The sequence below is a fragment of the Eucyclogobius newberryi genome, unplaced genomic scaffold (genome assembly GCF_026437365.1).
Source record: "Eucyclogobius newberryi isolate DKJ021-1_F unplaced genomic scaffold, fEucNew1.0.hap1 SCAF_19, whole genome shotgun sequence".
NCBI classification, from domain to species: Eukaryota; Metazoa; Chordata; class Actinopteri; order Gobiiformes; family Gobiidae; genus Eucyclogobius; species Eucyclogobius newberryi.
Genome location: NW_027315823.1, coordinates 28506760 through 28526829, shown reverse-complemented (window position 1 = coordinate 28526829; position 20070 = coordinate 28506760). Strand labels below are relative to the sequence as shown.

The following is a 20070-nucleotide window of genomic DNA, read 5'->3' as shown; positions in this document are numbered from 1 at the left end:
AGTAGATTCATTCTAAGAAAAACATGGAAACCTTTATTTTCCTACAATCCAAGCAAATCACATTGGGCACAGCATTATTAAATGAGTAATTGTCTTCCCTGTGGTAGTGTAGTAGAGCATAATGACTGTTGAGGCAGACAGCACGCTCACAGGGCGCGTGTGAGAGTGGAGAGAAAGAGCGAGGCGCACGTTGGACTGGTGTGCCCGTTCTCCGCTGCATCTCACTTTCAAACACGCTGTGGCTGCGATGCACAGAGAGGACACGATGTAGGATCCATCAAGAGGCTCGGACGCTTTTACGCTCTACAGTCTGTTCTTTACGCACCATCAAAGGACAATTACGCCTGTTCTGCCTTTCTTTTGTGTGCTTTACTCTTTTCTCGTGAGCGACGTGAGTGAAAGCTATCTCTTCTTTCGGATGGGTTTCTGGTTTTCTGCGCTCTCCTAAACTGGCAGATTCTGCACACTTTGGTATTAAGGCATAGGAGTTTGTTTATGGGTAAGTTTATGTTTTTGGTGTTGCGGGATTTGTCACAAACAAGGTATTTTATATTGAATCAAATTATATAAATGTTTTAGTTGGATTTAGTACTTTTGAAAGATTTAGTCATTTGGTCTCATTTTAGTCTTATTAAAGCCTATTGCTGCATGGATGAGTTTAATTTCACTTCTAACCAGGAAAGATTCATACTCTGAATGAAAATGAACCCATTTATTTATTTTGTACATCCAGAATTTTCACTACAGTGAACATAAATCTTTCTTTCAGATGTCACATTGACTTGAGCTGCTCTGGTTTTGAGGAGGACCGGCTCACCATGGCAACGGGAGCAGCAGCGTGGTTCCCATTTGCCCGGGCGGCCGCTATAGGCTGGATGCCCGTGGCCAGTTGTCCCATGCCTTTGGCCCCAAGAGACAACAGCAAGAAACAGGATGAGCTTATCATGCTAAACGTTAGCGGGCGCAGATTCCAGACCTGGAGAACCACTCTGGACCGATACCCTGACACACTTCTGGGCAGTTCTGAAAAGGACTTTTTTTACAACGAGGAAACCAAGGAGTACTTCTTTGACCGTGACCCCGATGTCTTTCGAAGTATTCTAAACTTCTACAGAACCGGCAAGCTGCATTACCCGCGCCACGAGTGCATCTCCTCCTATGACGAAGAGCTCACCTTCTTCGGTATCATTCCAGAAATCATTGGCGACTGCTGCTATGAAGAGTACAAGGACCGTAAAAGGGAGAGCTTGGAAAGGCTTCAGGACGACCAAGAAGAGAACAAAGATGCAAAGCTGCCTAACATGAACATCCGTCAGACCATGTGGCGAGCCTTCGAATACCCACATACCTCCACCATGGCTCTCGTATTTTACTACGTCACCGGTTTCTTCATCGCCGTATCGGTCATCACCAATGTTATTGAGACTGTCCCCTGCGGCGCAACCCCCCACCGCAAAGACATGCCGTGCGGCGAGAGATACACGGTAGCCTTTTTTTGCATGGACACTGCTTGCGTAATGATTTTCACCGTCGAATACCTGTTGCGCTTGTTCGCCGCGCCCAGCCGATACCGCTTCATGCGCTCCGTCATGAGCATCATTGACGTGGTGGCCATCTTGCCGTACTACATCGGCCTGGTGATGACCAACAACGAAGACGTGAGCGGCGCATTCGTGACGTTGAGAGTGTTTCGCGTTTTCCGAATCTTCAAGTTTTCGCGGCACTCGCAAGGTCTAAGGATCTTGGGGTACACGCTCAAAAGCTGCGCGTCCGAGTTAGGCTTCCTCCTCTTTTCGCTGACCATGGCCATCATCATCTTCGCCACCGTGATGTTCTACGCGGAGAAAGGATCCAGCTCCACCAAGTTCACCAGCATCCCAGCGTCCTTTTGGTACACCATTGTAACCATGACAACATTGGGGTAAGTAGTATCAAACGTAACCTGGGGGCTCGGAAGCTAAACATCACATGACGTTCTGGTAACTTAGCTTCACTTGATCACCGCTCTTATAAAAAGTTTTCTTGAAAGCCGTTGATAGATGACCAATCATTTCAACAGTTTTAAAGCTGATGAATATTTATGTACAGCATTCATAGCCGAATCACCCAAAATGTCAATTACATCCACTGATATTGAGCCCTCGAATGGTTATTTGTAAGATGCAATCCAAGCGTGGTTAATTGCAATTTAGAAACTGCCATTTGGTTTGTTAATGATGTTCAATTAGACAGTACATCGCAACCACAGACTGAGGCAAAGTGACTAACACGTATTATCTATGCACTATGGGACCTGTTTCTGTGAGGGTAAATAACAGAAGGAAAAGGAATATGTATTTCTTGTTGTGGTAGAAAGACGAAAATGGGTTCTTGTAAGAATGTGCATTCAACATGATCCGAATAGTGATGTCTAGACGACTAGGTCAGAGCATCTCCATAACAACTTTTGTGGGATGCTCCCGATTATATGTGATTTATGTTTTAACGCTGTTGTTAGTAATGAATTCAACATGTTTTTTTTTTGCTGGGGGATTTGCATACTGAATCATTTGAACTGAATTTCATACTGTACCAAACACAATCGGTGTAATCCCTCATTTGTCTTCAGCTGTTGGAACAAATATAATGGACACCTTCAGAGGCTATGTGTCTGAATGGAACTGCTGTTGCATCACCTCAACAGACATTTGATTTTTTTGGAGATTGTTTCTTTCAAATTGCACTAAAAAAACCATACATTTGAGACCTACCGTGGCTTCCTGGTGAAACCATACATCCATTTCAAGCTGATAATGAGGTTTTTCTACACTTGCTTCTTTCATTCACTCGTTCACCAATCCGATGGTCGTTAGTTCAAACCACATCCGGAGCAGTGCGTACGCTTTGTGTCCTTGGGCAACGCACATCACTCACCTTGCCTGTGAATGAATAAGTGATTGTGGTGGTTGGAGGGGTTGGACACAGTAATTACCACCTCATAGTATAGAGTGAATGAATAAAACACAAAATTGTAAAGCGTTTATTTATTTTTTTGCTGGTCCGAAAAGGCACTATATAAGACTTTATTACTTGACTTTATTATTAGAAAGGTAATTGGTGGATTTTAAAACAAATTGACAGATTATCCATAATGTATCCTGCAAAAAGACCGTGGTTGCTCCATCCAAACTCTATCATTCATATAAGTAAATGTTGAACGGATTAATAAATGTGTAATGTATATTGTAAATGAAATGCAGGTTTGAAGGTTGTGATGCGCTTATTGAAAAAGTGCATATAGATAAAGGCAGATTCTATGCTTCTTGCTGGGGGCAGGTGTCCTAGGAGAATCATCCTCTGTCACCTGTATTATGATTCTCCTCGCCTCTTAATCTTAAAGCGTGGCCCTTTCTGCGAGGCTGCTGTGAATGGCAGGGTGAACTTGAAGTGTTTCTGAAGTTTGGCACACTAAAGTTCTCTATTATTGAGGTGGATGGGAATTATTATGGCTTCCTGCCACTTTTCACTCTGTACTGTTAGATGGATGGTGCCGTGTCTTTCATTACAAAAAGTGGGTGACACAAAGGCAATTCTGAGAGTTTTATTCCTGTTTCATTGTGCTGTCAGAACAATGCCAAATGATTGATACGCCTTCTTAAAGTGTACAGCAGCAAAGTATTAACCACTACATGTTCCCAAATAAGATGGCCAGGGCATGGTGGCGAATTGAAAAAAAACTGTTTAATCAAGGAGACCTGAGCTGTTCATTGACAATAAGAAATTAATCTAAATCATGATAAAAATCTGGTAAATTGCACAGTCCTACATAATGATCAAAACACATGGATCGCAGACTGCTGTTTCAGAAATAAAACATCAGAATCAGAAAGTGTTTATTGCCATTGTCAATGAACAGAATTCACAAACAAAGGAACTTGTCTTTGTGATTCGGTGCAACATAAAACAATGAACAATGAATAAGTCAAAAAGAGATTAAAAAAAAAACCTGGAGCCACAAAGGAGAATCACATTCTTATACATGGAGGGAACAAAAAAAAACATCCAAAGGTTCTACTGCTCTTGACCTTTTGAGTCTTTAGCCACTAAATAAAATAAAATACTTGTGTCTGGGTGAAAAAAGTCTAAACTACGATAAAAATTGGTCAGATCCATCAGAGCTCATATCTGAGGACTTTCATGAATCATACATATTTTATTTAGGGCTGGGCAAGTTAACACGTTATTATCGCGTTACCTCATCACTTATTTAACGAGATCAATTCTTTTAACGCATTAACGCAGGTGGGAATCCCCTGGTCCGCACCAGTTCTTAAGCCTCGTACAAACCACTGCGGCCAAATCGCACCCGACGCAGAATTTGAGCGCGTGTACATTATAAAGACAAACGCACCAGACGCACGTTCTCGACGCGCCGGACTCATGTCCGTAGAATACACTCAGCAGCAGACGTGCGTCCGAGTCGTCCTGCACATGCTCAGTGGAGGAGTTGTGCTGTGCTGCTTTTCTCGTGGTGTAAATGGAGTTTAATGTTGGACCATGGCTTTGGTTTATTAACTTTACAAAGTCAGCGGCTATAGGCGCAGCCGAGGCAACCCGCCGGGGGCCCGCGTGAGCAGGTCCCGCCGGGGGCCCGCGTGAGCAGGTACCTCGATTGACCCTCAGTGAGACCGTAATGGTGTGAGCCGGACTCTTCAAGATATGATGAGTTGAATCTGAAACTTAAAGGAATAATCTGAGTCTCATTTCCTCGTTGCGTGGACAGCCGAGTAGTTCATTCACATGTCAATCATAGGACGCACCTACTGCACACCTGCAGCCTCGTTCTCCCCAGCAGAGCAGCACGTTTCCCTGGCTGCACATGCGTGGTTGATATGTGTGTGTTTGGCGAGAAAAATCCTCTATTATTCCTTTAACCGCAAGTAAACTAACGACAAGGAAAGGCATGTATATAAATAAACAGTATATCGAAAAAATGTGAATGTGAAGATATGACAGAATGGAGTCAGAATGACAATTTCAATAGTCACACTTTGCAAATCAAAAAGGCTGCAATTGATTTTGTTGTAAAAAGGTCCAAATAGTTAAATATTATACAACTGTTCAAAATGTTAAGCCCTGATATGATTACCATTTTTCTTTTCTTTTTTAAACTTCTAGAAAACACAATCATCTATCAGGAATGTTGTCACTGTTGTAATCGAAAGCTAAAATAAATCAGTTTAATGTGACATAGTTTGAGTAGAGTCTTACATTTTGTGAGAAGAATAAATGCATGATTTAGTTCTGGGGGAGTGTGTAACAGAAGAGCTGCAATTTACATTAAAAATCAAATATTGCATAGATATTGCACACACACACACACGCACACACTCACACACACACACACTGGGCTGGAGTGTGGAGGCCGTTAAAGTGGCCACAGTAGACAGCAGCCCTGAGAGTCTATACACGGCCACCAAAAGAGACGCACGCTCATTGTCAGTTAAGGACACGCTGAAGCCTTGCATATTATGTTACTCCTCTCACAACAAACCATGCTATTTGATTTGATATGTGTAAAATTATAACATTGTTTTTCTCTAGCCACATTAACCAAATATTTTATCCAAATAATGCAAGTTGATTAGAGTAAATGACACCACAATTTGTCATATAGCCTATTTGGTACTTTTATGTTATGGGCCATTACTGTGCAAGAGTTTTAGTCACAAATATTACTAGATAAATCTCAAAATATCAATACATCCATACTGACAAGGTATCGAAAAGTATAAGAAAAATATAAGTATCTTAATCAAATGTATCAGTCCAGGCTGGGGCCATGGCCTCTACACGGCAAGCCGGGTTTCCATGCATTTATACAAACACACATATATTACAGTTTAGCTCTGTAACTAGAAATATATTAGCCTGGTCAGACAGATTAATTCTTGTGATATTTGTGTGTTCAGTAACTCATTGGTCGTTGGGGCCCAGAACCCCCAGTGCTTCAGACCAATCACAGAGCAGCATTGGGGTTTGGGTGAAGTGAATGAACCAAAACAAGCATGGAATGGCCAACGAGCGTACTTTTACCTATTTCAGCCTAAACATGAACTATTTTGATTTTGAAAATGTGCACAAATTAGCGCTTTGTGCGTTTGTGGAGGGAATGATCTTTGTGCTTTTCTCTAGATAGATTTTCTCCAGGTAGATTTTCAACTTTGTGTTGTGTTGTAGGTCCAATCTCTTTCATATTTGTGTCATGATGTTCTGCCTAACGACTTTTAGCAAGAACCTTTCCAGATTTATAAATGTGTAGATTACTCAGGTGTCAGCCAGGTTAGTCATATATTGATTTGTGAATATTTGAGAACATTGAGGGACATTTTTCAAATAATTGCACATTCTGAGACATGGTTACAAAATGAGACCACAGCAGAGTTCACATTAGAGGGATATGAACTACACCATGTAAACACAACGTAAACAACACACAATTGAAATAAAGAATAATAATAAAAGAATAATAATAATAATACATAGTAGAGTACAGTAACTTGTCCAACACAAATTATTTGATGCTGGACAAAACAAAAATCACTGGTAAAGCCCATCTCTACCTTCTTGTGAATCTCCAATTAGTTCTGGTGTTTTAACCAATATAAAAAATAATAAAAAATAATAATAAATAAATGTTACTCTTTCTCTTATTTTGAGTTTGGTAAGGGAAATTATAATTGAATATAACCAAGAGAATTTTTAAAAAGCTGAATCAAAATTTAAGTTCAGATAAGGTTCTTCCCCTTTTAACAAGCCAGAGCTCAAAAGAAACTGTCCCTTAAAAGGCTGAGTTATAACGGAGCTTGTTAGTTTTTAACACACATCATTATAGTCTTAGTTATACTTACATTCCAACTGCTTCTATCTTGACAAAGACCATTTTTGTAACAAATCTACCATTCCATGTGCGTGTCGACATTACGGCCCCTGAATGTTTTTGCATTTTGTCTGGAAGAAACCTGTGCAAAGAGAAGAAAATACAACAACAAAACAATCTTATAACGTTAAGCTTCTCCTTGGACAAATTGCCCAACACATCTCAAGCTGCATGTCAGACACCAAACTGAAAGAGAAAGTGAAAACTAAAATATTCTTATTGTGCCTCACCTGAATTCTATGTGCTAAATACAATGATTTTGTTTGATTTCAAATGCAGCGGCTGTCTACTATAGAGAGTCCTTTGAGGTCCCCTGTCCCCAGAGCTGTGATTTGGCCCCTCTCAGCAGGGCTAATGGTCCGTGGCAGGCTGGGGACTAAAGCTTGGATAATCACTCCACTGCCAGAAAGTGATGGTGGTAAATCAGCCTCACACAACACATTAAAGAAAGGTGGGCGTCGCCAGCTCTGAGCACTACAGGTGAAAGGCAAAGAAGAACTTTAGTATGAACACAAGCTCTTTTTTAGGTGTTTCTGCAACTATATAATTTTCATTTAATGGCTACTACAGGTGAAAGGCCGTTCAATGAATTAAAGTTTGTAAAAGGTGTATGAACTTTGAAAACACAGAGGATTATTGTGTACTGAAAGATGACGACCAAATATGCGTGAGAGTTAAGGCAAGGCAAGGCAAGGCAAGTTTATTTGTAGAGCACATTTCATACACAAGGCAATTCAAAGTGCTTCACAGCAGGAAAAATGCATTCAAATCACAAAGAAATTACAGAAACAGAAATACAATAAAATTAACTAAATTAAAAATTATCAATCCAACTGATTGTCTTAACTTATAAAATCACAAACAAAAGAGAAGAGTGCAAAGAAAAAATTGTTTCAGTCATATGCGCAGCTAAACAAAACTGTTTTTAGCTTAGATTTGAACATTGTCAGAGTAGAAGCCTGTCTCACATCTTCAGGAAGAATGTTCCAGATTTTAGCTGCATTAAACTGAAATGCAGATTCCCCATGTTTTGTCCTGACTCTGGGCACCAGCAGGAGGCCGGTCCATGTTTAGTCCTGACTCTGGCACCAGCAGGAGGCCGGTCCCTGAGGTCCTCAGAGTCCGAGATGGTTCATATGGCACTAACATGTCTGAGATGTACTTTGGTGCTAGGCCATGGAGAGACTTGTACACAAGCTGAGCTGCTTTAAAGTCTATTCTCTGAGCCACAGGAGCCAGTGCAGAGACCTGAGAACAGGACTAATGTGATCATACTTCCTGGTTCTAGTCAGGACCCGAGCAGCAGCGTTCTGGATGTACTGCAGCTGTTTTACAGCTCGTTTGGAGAGGCCAGTGAGCGGGACGTTACAGTAGTCTAATCTACTGGAGACAAACGCATGGATAAGTCTCTCTAAATCTGGTTTTGACACTATATTTTTGATTTTGGCAATGTTTTTTAGATGGTAAAAAGCTGCTGATGTTATTGATTTGACGTGGCTATTAAAGTTCAAGTCTGAGTCCATTATTACCCCCAGATTTCTAATTTGGTTTGTAGGTTTTAGAGCGAGACTCTGGAGGTGACCGCTAACAATTTCTCTTTGTTTCTGTGGGAGTTCAGCTGGAGAAAGTTGTTTTGCATCACCAAACTGATCTGTTGGATGCAGTGACAGAGTGAATCTACTGGTCCATAGTCACCTGCCGACAGTGAAACATAGATCTGAGTGTCGTCTGCATAATTGTGATAGGACACATTTTCACTGCGTATCAACTGACCCAACGGCAGCATGTAGAGGTTGAACAGAAGGGGACCCAGGACTGACCCTTGGGGCACTCCACAGGTCAGGGTCATGTGGTCTGAGACACAGCTACCAATTTCAACAAAGTACTTCCTGTCTTCCAGATAGGACCTTAACCAGTTTAGGGCAGTGCCAGTGATGCCCACCCAGTCCTCTAGTCTCTGTAAGAGGATCCCATGATCGACAGTGTCAAAAGCAGCACTCAGATCTAACAGAATTAAGACTGAGGCTTTGCCTGTGTCAGTGTTCAGGCGGATGTCATTTGTCACCTTGACAAGAGCAGTCTCAGTGCTGTGATGAGGTCTAAAACCTGACTGAAAAACATCAAATGAGTTGTTTATTAAGAGGAAATCTGTGAGCTGTTGGTAAACAACCTTTTCAAGGACTTTGCCCCAAAATGGCAGATTAGAGATGGGCCGGTAATGACTCAGTACTGCGGCATCAAGACTGCTCTTCTTTAGGAGAGGCTTTATGACCGCAGTTTTCAAAGACATTGGGAATGTTCCAGATTGAAGCGACATGTTAACTATGTGAGTGAGTGGTGCTAACAAACTGTTCAGCACAGACTTTAGAAATTTGGTGGGTAACACATCAAGGCAGCATGTAGATGAACTCAGACTGGTGATGATCTCATGGACAGTTTTGTCAGTTACTGGTGCAAAGTGAGTTAGCTCTAAGTGTCTTGGTGGTTTTAGGGTAATTTTTTGCATTGTGGGATTTATAGCATTTTTAATGCCCTGAATTTTGTTATTAAAGAATAATGCAAACTCATTACACTTGGATGTGGAAATGAGTTCTAACGGCAGCTGAGCTGGAGGGTTTGTTAATCTGTTTACTGTGGCAAACAGGACACGCGAGTTGTTACTGCAGCTTCCAATTATTTCAGAAAAATATCTTTCCCTAGTTCTACATAAGATTAGGTTGTACATGTTCAGCTTCTCTTTGTAAATCTCTTTTTGAACCTGGAGCTTTGACTTGCGCCATTTCCGTTCGGCCCTGCGGCACTCCCTTTTCTGTGCCCTGACAGAATACATCATTTCTCCACGGCGGCTTCTGCTTATTTTTAACCATTTTAGCCTTTATAGGGGCGATGGTGTCCAGAATCCAAACACTAGATGTAACAGAGTTCAACAAATCATTTACATTAGAACATGAGACATTTTCAAAGTTTATCATTTCCATAAACAGTGCACCTGTGCCATCACTCATGTGTCTCCGCTGAACAGCTGCAGGACCAACCGGTGGTTTGGGAGAAACAGACAGGTCAAAGAAGACACAGAAATGATCAGACAGAGCAGCATCGACCACATTAACATTTGAAATATTTACCCCCTTTGTAATTATGAGATCTAGAGTGTGTCCTTTGCTGTGGGTGGGGCCTCTCACATGCTGAGTAAGACCGAAGGTTTCAAGGACAGCATCAAGCTCTTAAGCGTTTCTGTCACAAATATTATCAACATGCACATTGAAATCACCTGTAATGACCAAACCATCAAAGTCTGTGCATACGACTGAAAGCATCTCAGTAAAATCATCAATAAAACTTTGGTAGTGCTGGGGAGGCTTGTATAAAACAATGAAGAGAACGGATGGAGACCGTTTTAACTCCATTTTAAAGGATACATACTCAAATGATGAAAACACCCCAAAAGACAACCTGCGGGTAATTATTTCATCTCTAAAAACAGCACAGACTCCACCCCCTTTTTTGTTTTCTCGTGTTTCAGATTCAAACTTAAAGTTGGGTGGAGCAGATTCTATCAGAACTACATTTCCTGTGTTTTTGTCAAGCCATGTTTCAGTTAAAAACATAAAATCAAGATTATAAGAAGAAATAAAATTATTAATTAAGAGAGATTTGTTACATAAGGATCTGACATTTAGCACAGCAAGTTTCAGACTAGTTTCAGTGGGACTGGGCTTTATCTTTTCACAGGGAATATGAATCACATTTCTCAGATTGGGCCTGGCTCACATTTTGTTTTTCCATCTCTGTGATGATGTGACTACAGAAATGGCACTAGGGGGGGCTCTTTTTACATAGGGCCCCGGGTTGGTTTGATTTTTAATGTGACAATATGTCCCGGCAACGCTGAGACCCAGTGCATCCTAGCTATGGGAGATACCAGGTGAAAGGCGAGGTTGGATGGGTGGTGGGGCTTTTGTAGCCAAGGAGAGTTTGGGACCAGGTGAGAGGCGAGGGGGGATGGGTGGTGGGGCTTTTGTTGGTGTAGTCGGTATAGCCCTTGCTATATTGGGCGTGAGTGGAGCCATCTTAATGCCTGATTTGATCAGACTTTCAAAATGGCTGGGAAGGCCCATGGGTGAGAGTGGAGATGAGAAGGAGAATGATGAATCTTTAGTGGGAGTAGATGTTGCAGGGGGAACCCAGGGCTGGTGTGAAGGCAGGGGCGATGACAGGGATGTTGTTGGGCTTGTCACAGATGGGTCCAAGGCCTTTGAAGATTGTTCCTTTGCTGGAGGCGGTTGAGGTGAATGTGGAGCAGCTGGAGCTGAATCCTTTGCTGGTGGTGGTGGAGCAGCTGCTGATGAATCCTTTGGTGGAGGCTGAGGTTGTGGTGCTTCTGATGTTGAAACATTGGCTCGGTCTCTGGCTGATGAAGCAGGAATTCTTCTCTCATTCCTCTCTTCTCTAACTATCTGCTCAGGACCCTGTCCAGGCCCAGTCCAATGCCTCAGAGCGTGGAGCAGGTTCTCTGTCAGCACCCTCACTCCACCTCTGCATAGGTGGGGGCCATTTCTCTTAAACAGGTCCTCTCGTTTCCAGAATAGATAGAAGTTCTCAATGTAGTGTAGTCCTCTCGGGGGACACTCTTTGGACAGCCATGTGTTCAACTGAAGAAGCCGGCTAAACTTGTTTATCCTCCTGTCGATGTTTGGAAGAGGTCCACTTATGAATGTTTTGATTTCCATTTTATCAAGCACGTCGAATAACTTCAAGAAGTCTTTTTTCAAAACTTCAGTCTGTTCCCGCCGCATGTCCACTGCACCCACGTGCACAATCAGCTGTTTAGCTCCTCCATGCTTAGCCATAATATTTGGAAGGAGTGACGTTATCTCAGAAACAGTGGCGCTTGGAAAAGAATGTGTGTTTATCTTTTCATGCGTCACGTGACTTATCGCGCCATCCCCAACTAAAACAATCTGCGTGACCTTGGCTTGTGGCACAGATCCTCCTCGCTGTATTTTGGCCACATCATCTTTCCTTTTTTCATTTAATTTCATCTCTGAAAGTGGTAAAAATCTGTTGGTGAGCTGTATTTTAGGTGACTTCACGTTATCTTTGTATCGTTTAGGCTTTGCTCCAAGTTTGTTCCAAGAAACAGCCTGGTCTTTCTGGTTTTTAGACAGTTTTGGAAACGACACAGAGTCACTGCGGTTTAGGTTGAAAGTAGCAGTTTTTCTTGTAAAAAGTGTGCTCTTCTTACCATCGGTTGACACAGGAATGGTATCGTGAAGAACTTTTTCAGATTCCAAAACAAATATCCGTGTTTTCAGCTCATTAATTTCTTGTTGATATTTCCGACAGCGTTCACAGTCTTTCTCCCTTCTTCTCCCGGACATTTCGCTGGCGTCTGATATGTCGTTAAAACTGGAAAAATGTTCTTAAAATCCTTGGTTTACTTGAAAAAGTCTAAAGCAAAAATGTTTGGAAGACAAAAATTGATTAAAAAGCAAATAAATAAGGAAAGCAGCGATAGCAAGCAGAGCGAGCAAAAAAGCGTGTGCACTCTTCGGAAGCAGGATAGTACTACTTCATAGTTAAATCATCCTTTGCTTATATTGTTGTTTCAACTTCAATTTCCAGACATAGAAAACGCCTCTTGACACGACCTTGAAACGCCGTACATTTCTTTTCTGAACAACAGGTAATGTTTCACTAAATAGTATCAGCGCTCCCCTGTCTCCCATACATCAGTCTAAAAACACAACTAACCCATTAATAAAAGAAGTATTAATGAGGTGCGCATTGGAATCTGACTCTGTGGGTATAATTAGTGTGGCGCTCCCAGTTGTGGAGTCCTGGTCTTGGACGGAGCAGCAGAGCGTAGAGGAGTGTTGTTATGCATGTAGGTCACGGTCCCATATCTGCCTTAATCAGAGGCTATATATATTCAGCTCCTTTCCTCACAGCTTTCCTTCAGTCATTTCCATCATGTTCCTATGACACAGAGAGGACTGAGCCAATGGCGGGGCTGGAGAGGGAAGGGCTTCATGGTGGTGCAGCGGTTAAGAATCTAGAAAGAAGGCAAGAAGGTCCAGGGTTTGATTCCTGGACTACATGGCAAACACTTGTTGTGTGGAGTTTATTCCTGTTTATTTCTTATTCCTGCATGTCTTCTCTTAGGTTTCCAATAGCTCCAGAAAATTGGAGCAATACCTCTTAAAAATGTATTTTGCAGCAGTTGCCTCGTAGGGCTGAACAAAATATTTGGTTTTACCAGCAGAAATTTAGAAAATCAAACAATGAAACAGTCATTGGTCAAGAATATAGAAAAGCAGAAGTTCACAGGAATTAAACTGATGTAAAACTGTCCCAGAGCATCCTCTGCCCTTAGACCCTCCTTTTCAACAAGGAAAAATGAACCCAGTGGGAAAAGTAGAAACCTCAAGGAGAACCACAGTGAAGGAGCGATCCTACTCCCTCAGATGGACAGATGGTCCAGGACTGATAGAGACAGGAGAGCCACAAACACTCAGAGACACAGGCTCATCTATAGCAGAGGCCATCCTGAAGGAGCGTCATAATGCAATATGTATTACACAGATACACAATTAAGGTGCCATTTACAGCTCATTAAGCAAACAAACAGCTGCGGAGATAAAGCTGTTTCCGAATGCTGATTTAAGAAATTAACATAAACAATTCCACAGCAATGGATTAAGTCCACTACTATTGGCCATAACACTGCTTACATTTATTTTTTTCGCGTGAGCTTCCCTGTAACTGCAGCACACTCCACAAACCAGAATCAAAATCAAGTCCAATATAGCATGCTGTGTTTGTTTCAAGGTAATGACGTCGTTGTCACAGAGATTTATATTTATATTCAAATATAGTGTTACACTCCCATTTTTAGTGTTTGAATACTTTTTTTTTTGTCAAAGTACTTTCAGTGCTCTCTTCACTTGTCCTTGATGAGCACCTGTTTTAGATGTTTTTTCTTACCAAGAATATACTCCAATGGGCTCACTTTTTTCTTGTGTTTTAAAGCAAAGGTTCTCAAACTTTGATGGGTCACGTGAAGTTGAAGTGAATGTGCGTTTTGACGCTGCTCCTCAGTGCAGCACAGGGATTCTTGCTGCCAAAGTCCAGTTCCTTCGCTTAAACTTAAAACACCTTTCAATTCTCAAAACTGTTAATGCTGAAAGTCTCTCTTGATGAGATGAACCGCAGCTCCATGCTCGCACGCTTGTGATTTTCCCCCTCTCCCTCCTTCCCTGTCTCTCTCTGTCTTGATGAGGGTTTTGCGCATTAGTTAAAAGAAAATCCTATCACAATTATGCAGACGACACTAAGATCTTTGTGTCACTGTCGGCAGGTGAATATGGACCAGTGGATTCACTCTGTCACTGCATCCAACAGATCAGTTTGTGGATACAAAACAACTTTCTCCAGCTGAACTCAGACAAGACTGAAATCATCTTCTTTGGCCACAGAAACAAAGAGAAAGTGTTAGCGTCACCTCCAGAGTCTCGCTCTAAAACCTACAAACCAAGTTAGAAATCTGAGTGTAATAATGGACTCAGACTTGAACTTTAACAGCCACATCAAATCAATAACATCAGCAGCTTTTTACCATCTAAAAACAGTACCAAAATAAAAATATAGTGTCTAAACCAGATTTAGAGAGACTTATCCATGTTTTTGTCTCCAGTAGATTAGACTACTGTAACGTCCCGCTCACTGGCCTCTCCAAACGAGCTGTAAAACAGCTGCAGTACATCCAGAACGCTGCTGCTCGGGTCCTGACTAGAACCAGGAAGTATGAGCACATTAGTCCTGTTCTCAGGTCTCTGCTCTGGCTCCTGTGGCTCAGAGAAGAGACTTTAAAGCAGCTCTGCTTGTGTACAAGTCTCTCCATGGCCTAGCACCAAAGTACATGTTAGTGCCATATGAACCAGCTCGGACTCTGAGGACCTCAGGGACCGGCCTCCTGCTGGTGCCAGAGTCAGGACTAAACATGGACCGGCCTCCGGCTGGTGCCAGAGTCAGGACTAAACATGGGGAATCTGTGTTTCAGTTTTATGCAGCTAAAATCTGGAACAGTCTTCCTGATGATGTGAGACAGGCTTGGTCCATGTTTAGTCCTGACTCTGGCACCAGCAGGAGGCCGGTCCATGTTTATTCCTGACTCTGGCACCAGCAGGAGGCCGGTCCATGTTTAGTCCTGACTCTGGCACCAGCAGGAGGCCGGTCCATGTTTAGTCCTGACTCCGGCACCAGCAGGAGGCCGGTCCATGTTTAGTCCTGACTCTGGCACCAGCAGGAGGCCGGTCCATGTTTAGTCCTGACTCTGGCACCAGCAGGAGGCCGGTCCATGTTTAGTCCTGACTCTGGCACCAGCAGGAGGCTGGTCCCTGAGGTTCTCAGAGTCTGAGATTGTTCATATGGCACTAACATGTACTTTGGTGCTAGGCCATGGAGAGACTTGTGCACAAGCAGAGCTGCTTTAAAGTCTATTCTCTGAGCCACAGGAGCCAGTGCAGAGACCTGAGATCAGGACTAATGTGATCATACTTCCTGGTTCTAGTCAGGACCCGAGCAGCAGCGTTCTGGATGTACTGCTGCTGTTTTACAACTCGTTTGGAGAGGCCAGTGAGCAGGCCGTTACAGTCTAATCTACTGGAGACAAAACCATGGATAAGTCTCTCCAAATCTGGTTTTGACACTATATTTTTGATTATGGCAATGTTGTTTAGATGGTAAAAAGCTGCTGATGTTATTGATTTGATTAAATGATTTGTGATTTCTGTCATGTCTGTTTGATTTGCATGTGAATGCATTTTTTCCTGTTGTGTGAAGCACTTTGAATTGCCTTGTGTACGATTTTTGCTCTACAAATCAACTTGCCCTGAGGATGCAGGGAAACTTTCCTGTTTCGCCTGATACTCGTTTCTCTTTGGAATGAATGCTCTGCTGCACCGCTGCATGACTGACCTGCACCGTAGACACGGACAGACCCATTGTCCACACAGATGACAGTAGTGACCGCTCTGACTTTGACCCACCCTTTATGTTCCTTGTTTAGTTGCATGTGACACTGCACAGAGATGATGGAATAGTTGCCTCACCAGCAGCATTACAGTGGCTTAAATTTACAGATAAAAAGCATATTCCTCTATATAATATTAATAGTACATGCATTTAGTCTCACGAGTGCTGACCTATTAGAAAAAGGTCACGAGAAAATTGTTCCACCATATTTTTGTTTCATTCTCTGATGTTTCAGTTTGCTTTGGTCAATTAGATTCAAGCCAGTAATAGTTTTAATAAAAATGTCAATAAATACCATAACTGAAACTAGTGCTCGTGAGCGTTTGGAAATCAATAAACCTACTATTTTTCCCCTTGTGAAGTTCACTTCTGAATAATGGAGTTTACTTTTTTAACCCCAGATTTACCCAGTCTGGCTTGGGGTTAATGGATAAATTTAGCTCAATGTTATTGCTCAACACCTTCTCATCTTTCACACCATTGCAGCAGAAGGTTCTTTGACATAATTATCACAGCACTCGCCAAAGGTCACACCATTAGCGAGTTGAGAGTGCTGATGTTTGGCTGAGGGGCAAATATGTCTTTCTGAAGATTTCTGCCTACTCAAAAGCAGTTTTTCTCATGTTAAAATATGATTCTCTTATTACTCTGGCGTTTCTTGTGTTGTTTTCACAGTCAATAATGGCTTATTTGTTACTGTGGCGATTGCTGTTGGAAGATGTTTGTTGGGGAGGAATTCAATTAATTCTGAACTGACATATATTGTTTGGTTAATAATTGAGGAGCCATGAGCCGGGTTTCCGCCACACAAATCATTTGACACTGTTGTGGTGCTTTACAGTGCTTTCAAATGAAATGAATGGGGTGGACTCCAGGAGTACTGCAAGTCCAGAAAGTGTAACTAAAATATATACTATATACTAAAACAAAATCTTTATATGAGTAGTTTTGGTTGGATTTATTTGATTGTTTTAGTTGTTGTTTTCAACATATTTAGACTTGAAATATTAAAGTGTTACGTCTCTTTTTTCTCCAATGACAAATAAAACGTTGGAAAACACACATCCAGGTCTATTTACCCTTTGTGTCCTATTGGAGTGAAATCTAAATTTATATTTTAGCTATTCACTAATTCATAAATTATTTTATTTATTTTTGAAACTAATATTCTTTGTTGCCCTAACAGCCTTTTAATTGGCCATTGAAATCATGTGGTTACCTGGCTGCAGCTCCCTTGTCACCAATGAGTACCTGATTAGCTTCTGAAAGTCCAGAGCTGATGCAGGAGAAGAGATTGTTTTAGCGATTTTTGTAAAAAATCCTAATTGATTGTGTCAAAAATATTTTTCTTTTGGTTCATTAAACATTCATATGGATTTTTTTTTTTTAGCATTTTATGTCTTCTGTGGCATCTATGATGTCATGGAGGTGGCTCCATTGTGTCTGAAACCATATTGACCGTCATTAATTAGGGCCTGCTTTTGGATACATTTATTTTGTCTATTGTCAAATATGTTTTCAAATATTTTTGAAAATTGAGGAACGACATAACTTAGAAGTGAACAAAAAATGGCTCTATGCACCATGCATGAATGCAAAATAAGCTTAAGCGTAATTATACATAGGTTATAAAGGGGTTAAGTAAACACATGCTTAATAGGCTTATAACTAATTAAAGTAATATACAAATTTAAGTCATTTTAACATAAATTACTGTAGCTATTTTCTACAGTGAAGTCAGGAAGCTGTAGACCCAATTCCCAGTGTAGGATTCTTTAATGGAAAGCTTTCTAATGATAGGGCTGCAATTTAATTTAGCTCCGACGCAGGTTCATTTAACACCTTGACTCATTTAAAAAGGAATTAAAGTTGCAGAGGATGAGAAGCTTAACGACCTCAGCACAATGTCTGTTCCTCTGCCGCTTTTGACTGAAAGGACCAGTCTTTATCCAAGCACAGCAGCTGTGAGCTAACTGTCTATCTTACCAAGCACATGTCACCTCGCTTTATAATGTAAGTAAAGGAGAAGGTCTGCAGGGTATCATTTCAGACTGGAATAAAGCACATGATGTATTGTTTTCATATCTCTGATTCATTCATTATTGTGATTATTAGTGTAATTATGATTATTCATATTTTAGGACATAAAGGAGACATAATTAGCCTAAGCAAAATGACTTAACATATTCTCCGCACTATAAGGCGAACTGGATTATAAGGCGCACTGTCAGTGAATGGTCTATTTTCGATTATTTTTCATACATAAGTCACCGGACTATAAGGCGCATTAAGCGAAACAAATCGTGTACCACACAAAATCGCTTCAAGGTCACTAAGCACAACCAGAATGAATCCATATATATTGAGAAAATTAAAGGTTTTTAAGTGTGCCTTATAGTGCAGATAAATACTATAGTTTATTTGAATGTTGTAATGGGGTTTCCTTATCATTAGCTTGGTTTAATTTGTATTTCGATTGAGACAAACAGGTTTGAGTGCTGTATTTTCCTGCATTTAAGGCTTGAGTGCTCAGAAAAGTTGTGTTTTCACCCACCCCCTTTCTCAGCCCACTGCTCTGTACTCACTTGTGGTTAACTTGACTTTATTTTCATGATTTAAAATGCCACAAATGATTGAAGTGTTAACTATCAGTTGTAGCCTTAGTTTGCAATCATTTCAGCTAAATAGAGTTTGTGAAGTAAGTCTCATAACATTAAGATTCAAAATAAACTCAGATCTGCCAGTCAACAAACACAATAAGTATTTCAACCTGGAGAAACTCAAATGAAAATGTGATAGAAGATGATGAACGATACATTACAACGATATATGGAAATAGGTTTGGTGCTTAGACCCCGGCACGGAACGATGGGCAATACTCAGGAGGTGCAGAGCAGGATAGGAATCTCCCCCCTTGAGCCTGGACACTGGTGGTGGTGGAACTATTACTTGAAAGAAAAAATGAAGTCTGAAAAGGTGGTGCTGGGGTGGAGGACGACTGTGTGACCTGAGCTGCTGAATGGAGTGGAGAATAGGTGGTGGAGCGGTGATAGGCAGCTGAAACTTCGCTTTAGCTTCACTACACACTAAAGTCAGTTGACCACAATGTTTCTCTGCACTCATGTGTTTGTTTGTGTTTATTAGCAGTTATATCTTCACAAATGTTGAGCACATATTTAACTTAAAGTATACATAATTCAAAGATAAAAGACATTGATAGTATATTAGATGTAATGTGTAATAGTAATAGACCGTTGCAGATTGAAATTTGATGCAAATTTGGCACTGACTCTATTATGCATAGCAATTTTTCTCAAATAAAAATATGGAGGAAGTCAATGTTCTATTTTTTTAAGTAGTTTTATATCTATATAGCGGTTTACAAAATCTATTACAAAATGCCAGGAAAAAAGTGTAATAATAATTAATTTCCGTCCTAGAGTTTAGTCCTGTTATTTACTATAAGGCGGATCACCACATTAATTTTGGAACTATTGTCAGTATAGAACTTAAAAAGATGCACGATCCAAGACCAGACTCTTCACGTGCCTCAAACTCTTTCAAAGTTAAGCACAGCCATTACAGTCTTTGTGTTAAATCACTTCCCACAGAAGAGATAAAAGCGCTTTGTCGGCCTTGAAAATAAAAATGAGGCACAATTTGGAATTGGAAACTCTGCAAGCCTTTGGCAGATGAAGTGTTTTGTAGAAAACCTAGTTTATTATAATGGATGTGCAGAATTGGAGGTTCAACATTGTGAGAATTCTCTTTTGTATTAATAAAAAATCCCTTTTTCCAAGAGTAATCAATTTTTTTATAGTGGTGTTTTATAATAATAAAAACTATATTTTTATTGTATTTTTATTGTTTTCATTTATAGGATTAAAAGGGATGAAATTTATTTTCTCATTGGAGCTTTGACTTTTAGAATAATGCAGATTCATATTTTTGCCCGTTTTTGGCCTAAAACGCCACCTGCTGCCATTTAGTTCTATTAGTAGTTTCTAATGTAAACTCCAAGGGAAAAAAATATCAGGAAAATATAGAATAATAACCCTCTACTTGCATTATAGGTCGAAGAATCATTGAACAGCCGAATGCCCCAAACTGCCAAT

At 40.9% G+C, this 20070-nt stretch overlaps 1 protein-coding gene across 3 annotated transcripts in view; it reads left to right on the top strand.

Annotated features, from left to right (window-relative positions):
• The first annotated feature begins 216 nt into the window (after window positions 1-216).
• LOC140365961 (A-type voltage-gated potassium channel KCND3-like) overlaps window positions 217-20070 on the top strand; it is a 166003-nt gene continuing 146149 nt past the window's right edge. For all 3 annotated transcript variants that reach the window (XM_072452586.1, XM_072452585.1, XM_072452584.1), the window contains exons 1-2: window positions 217-499; window positions 770-1921. In XM_072452586.1, coding sequence (XP_072308687.1) covers window positions 819-1921 — 1103 coding nt within the window. In that variant the 5' untranslated portion in view covers window positions 217-499; window positions 770-818. The remainder of the gene's footprint in view (window positions 500-769; window positions 1922-20070) is intronic.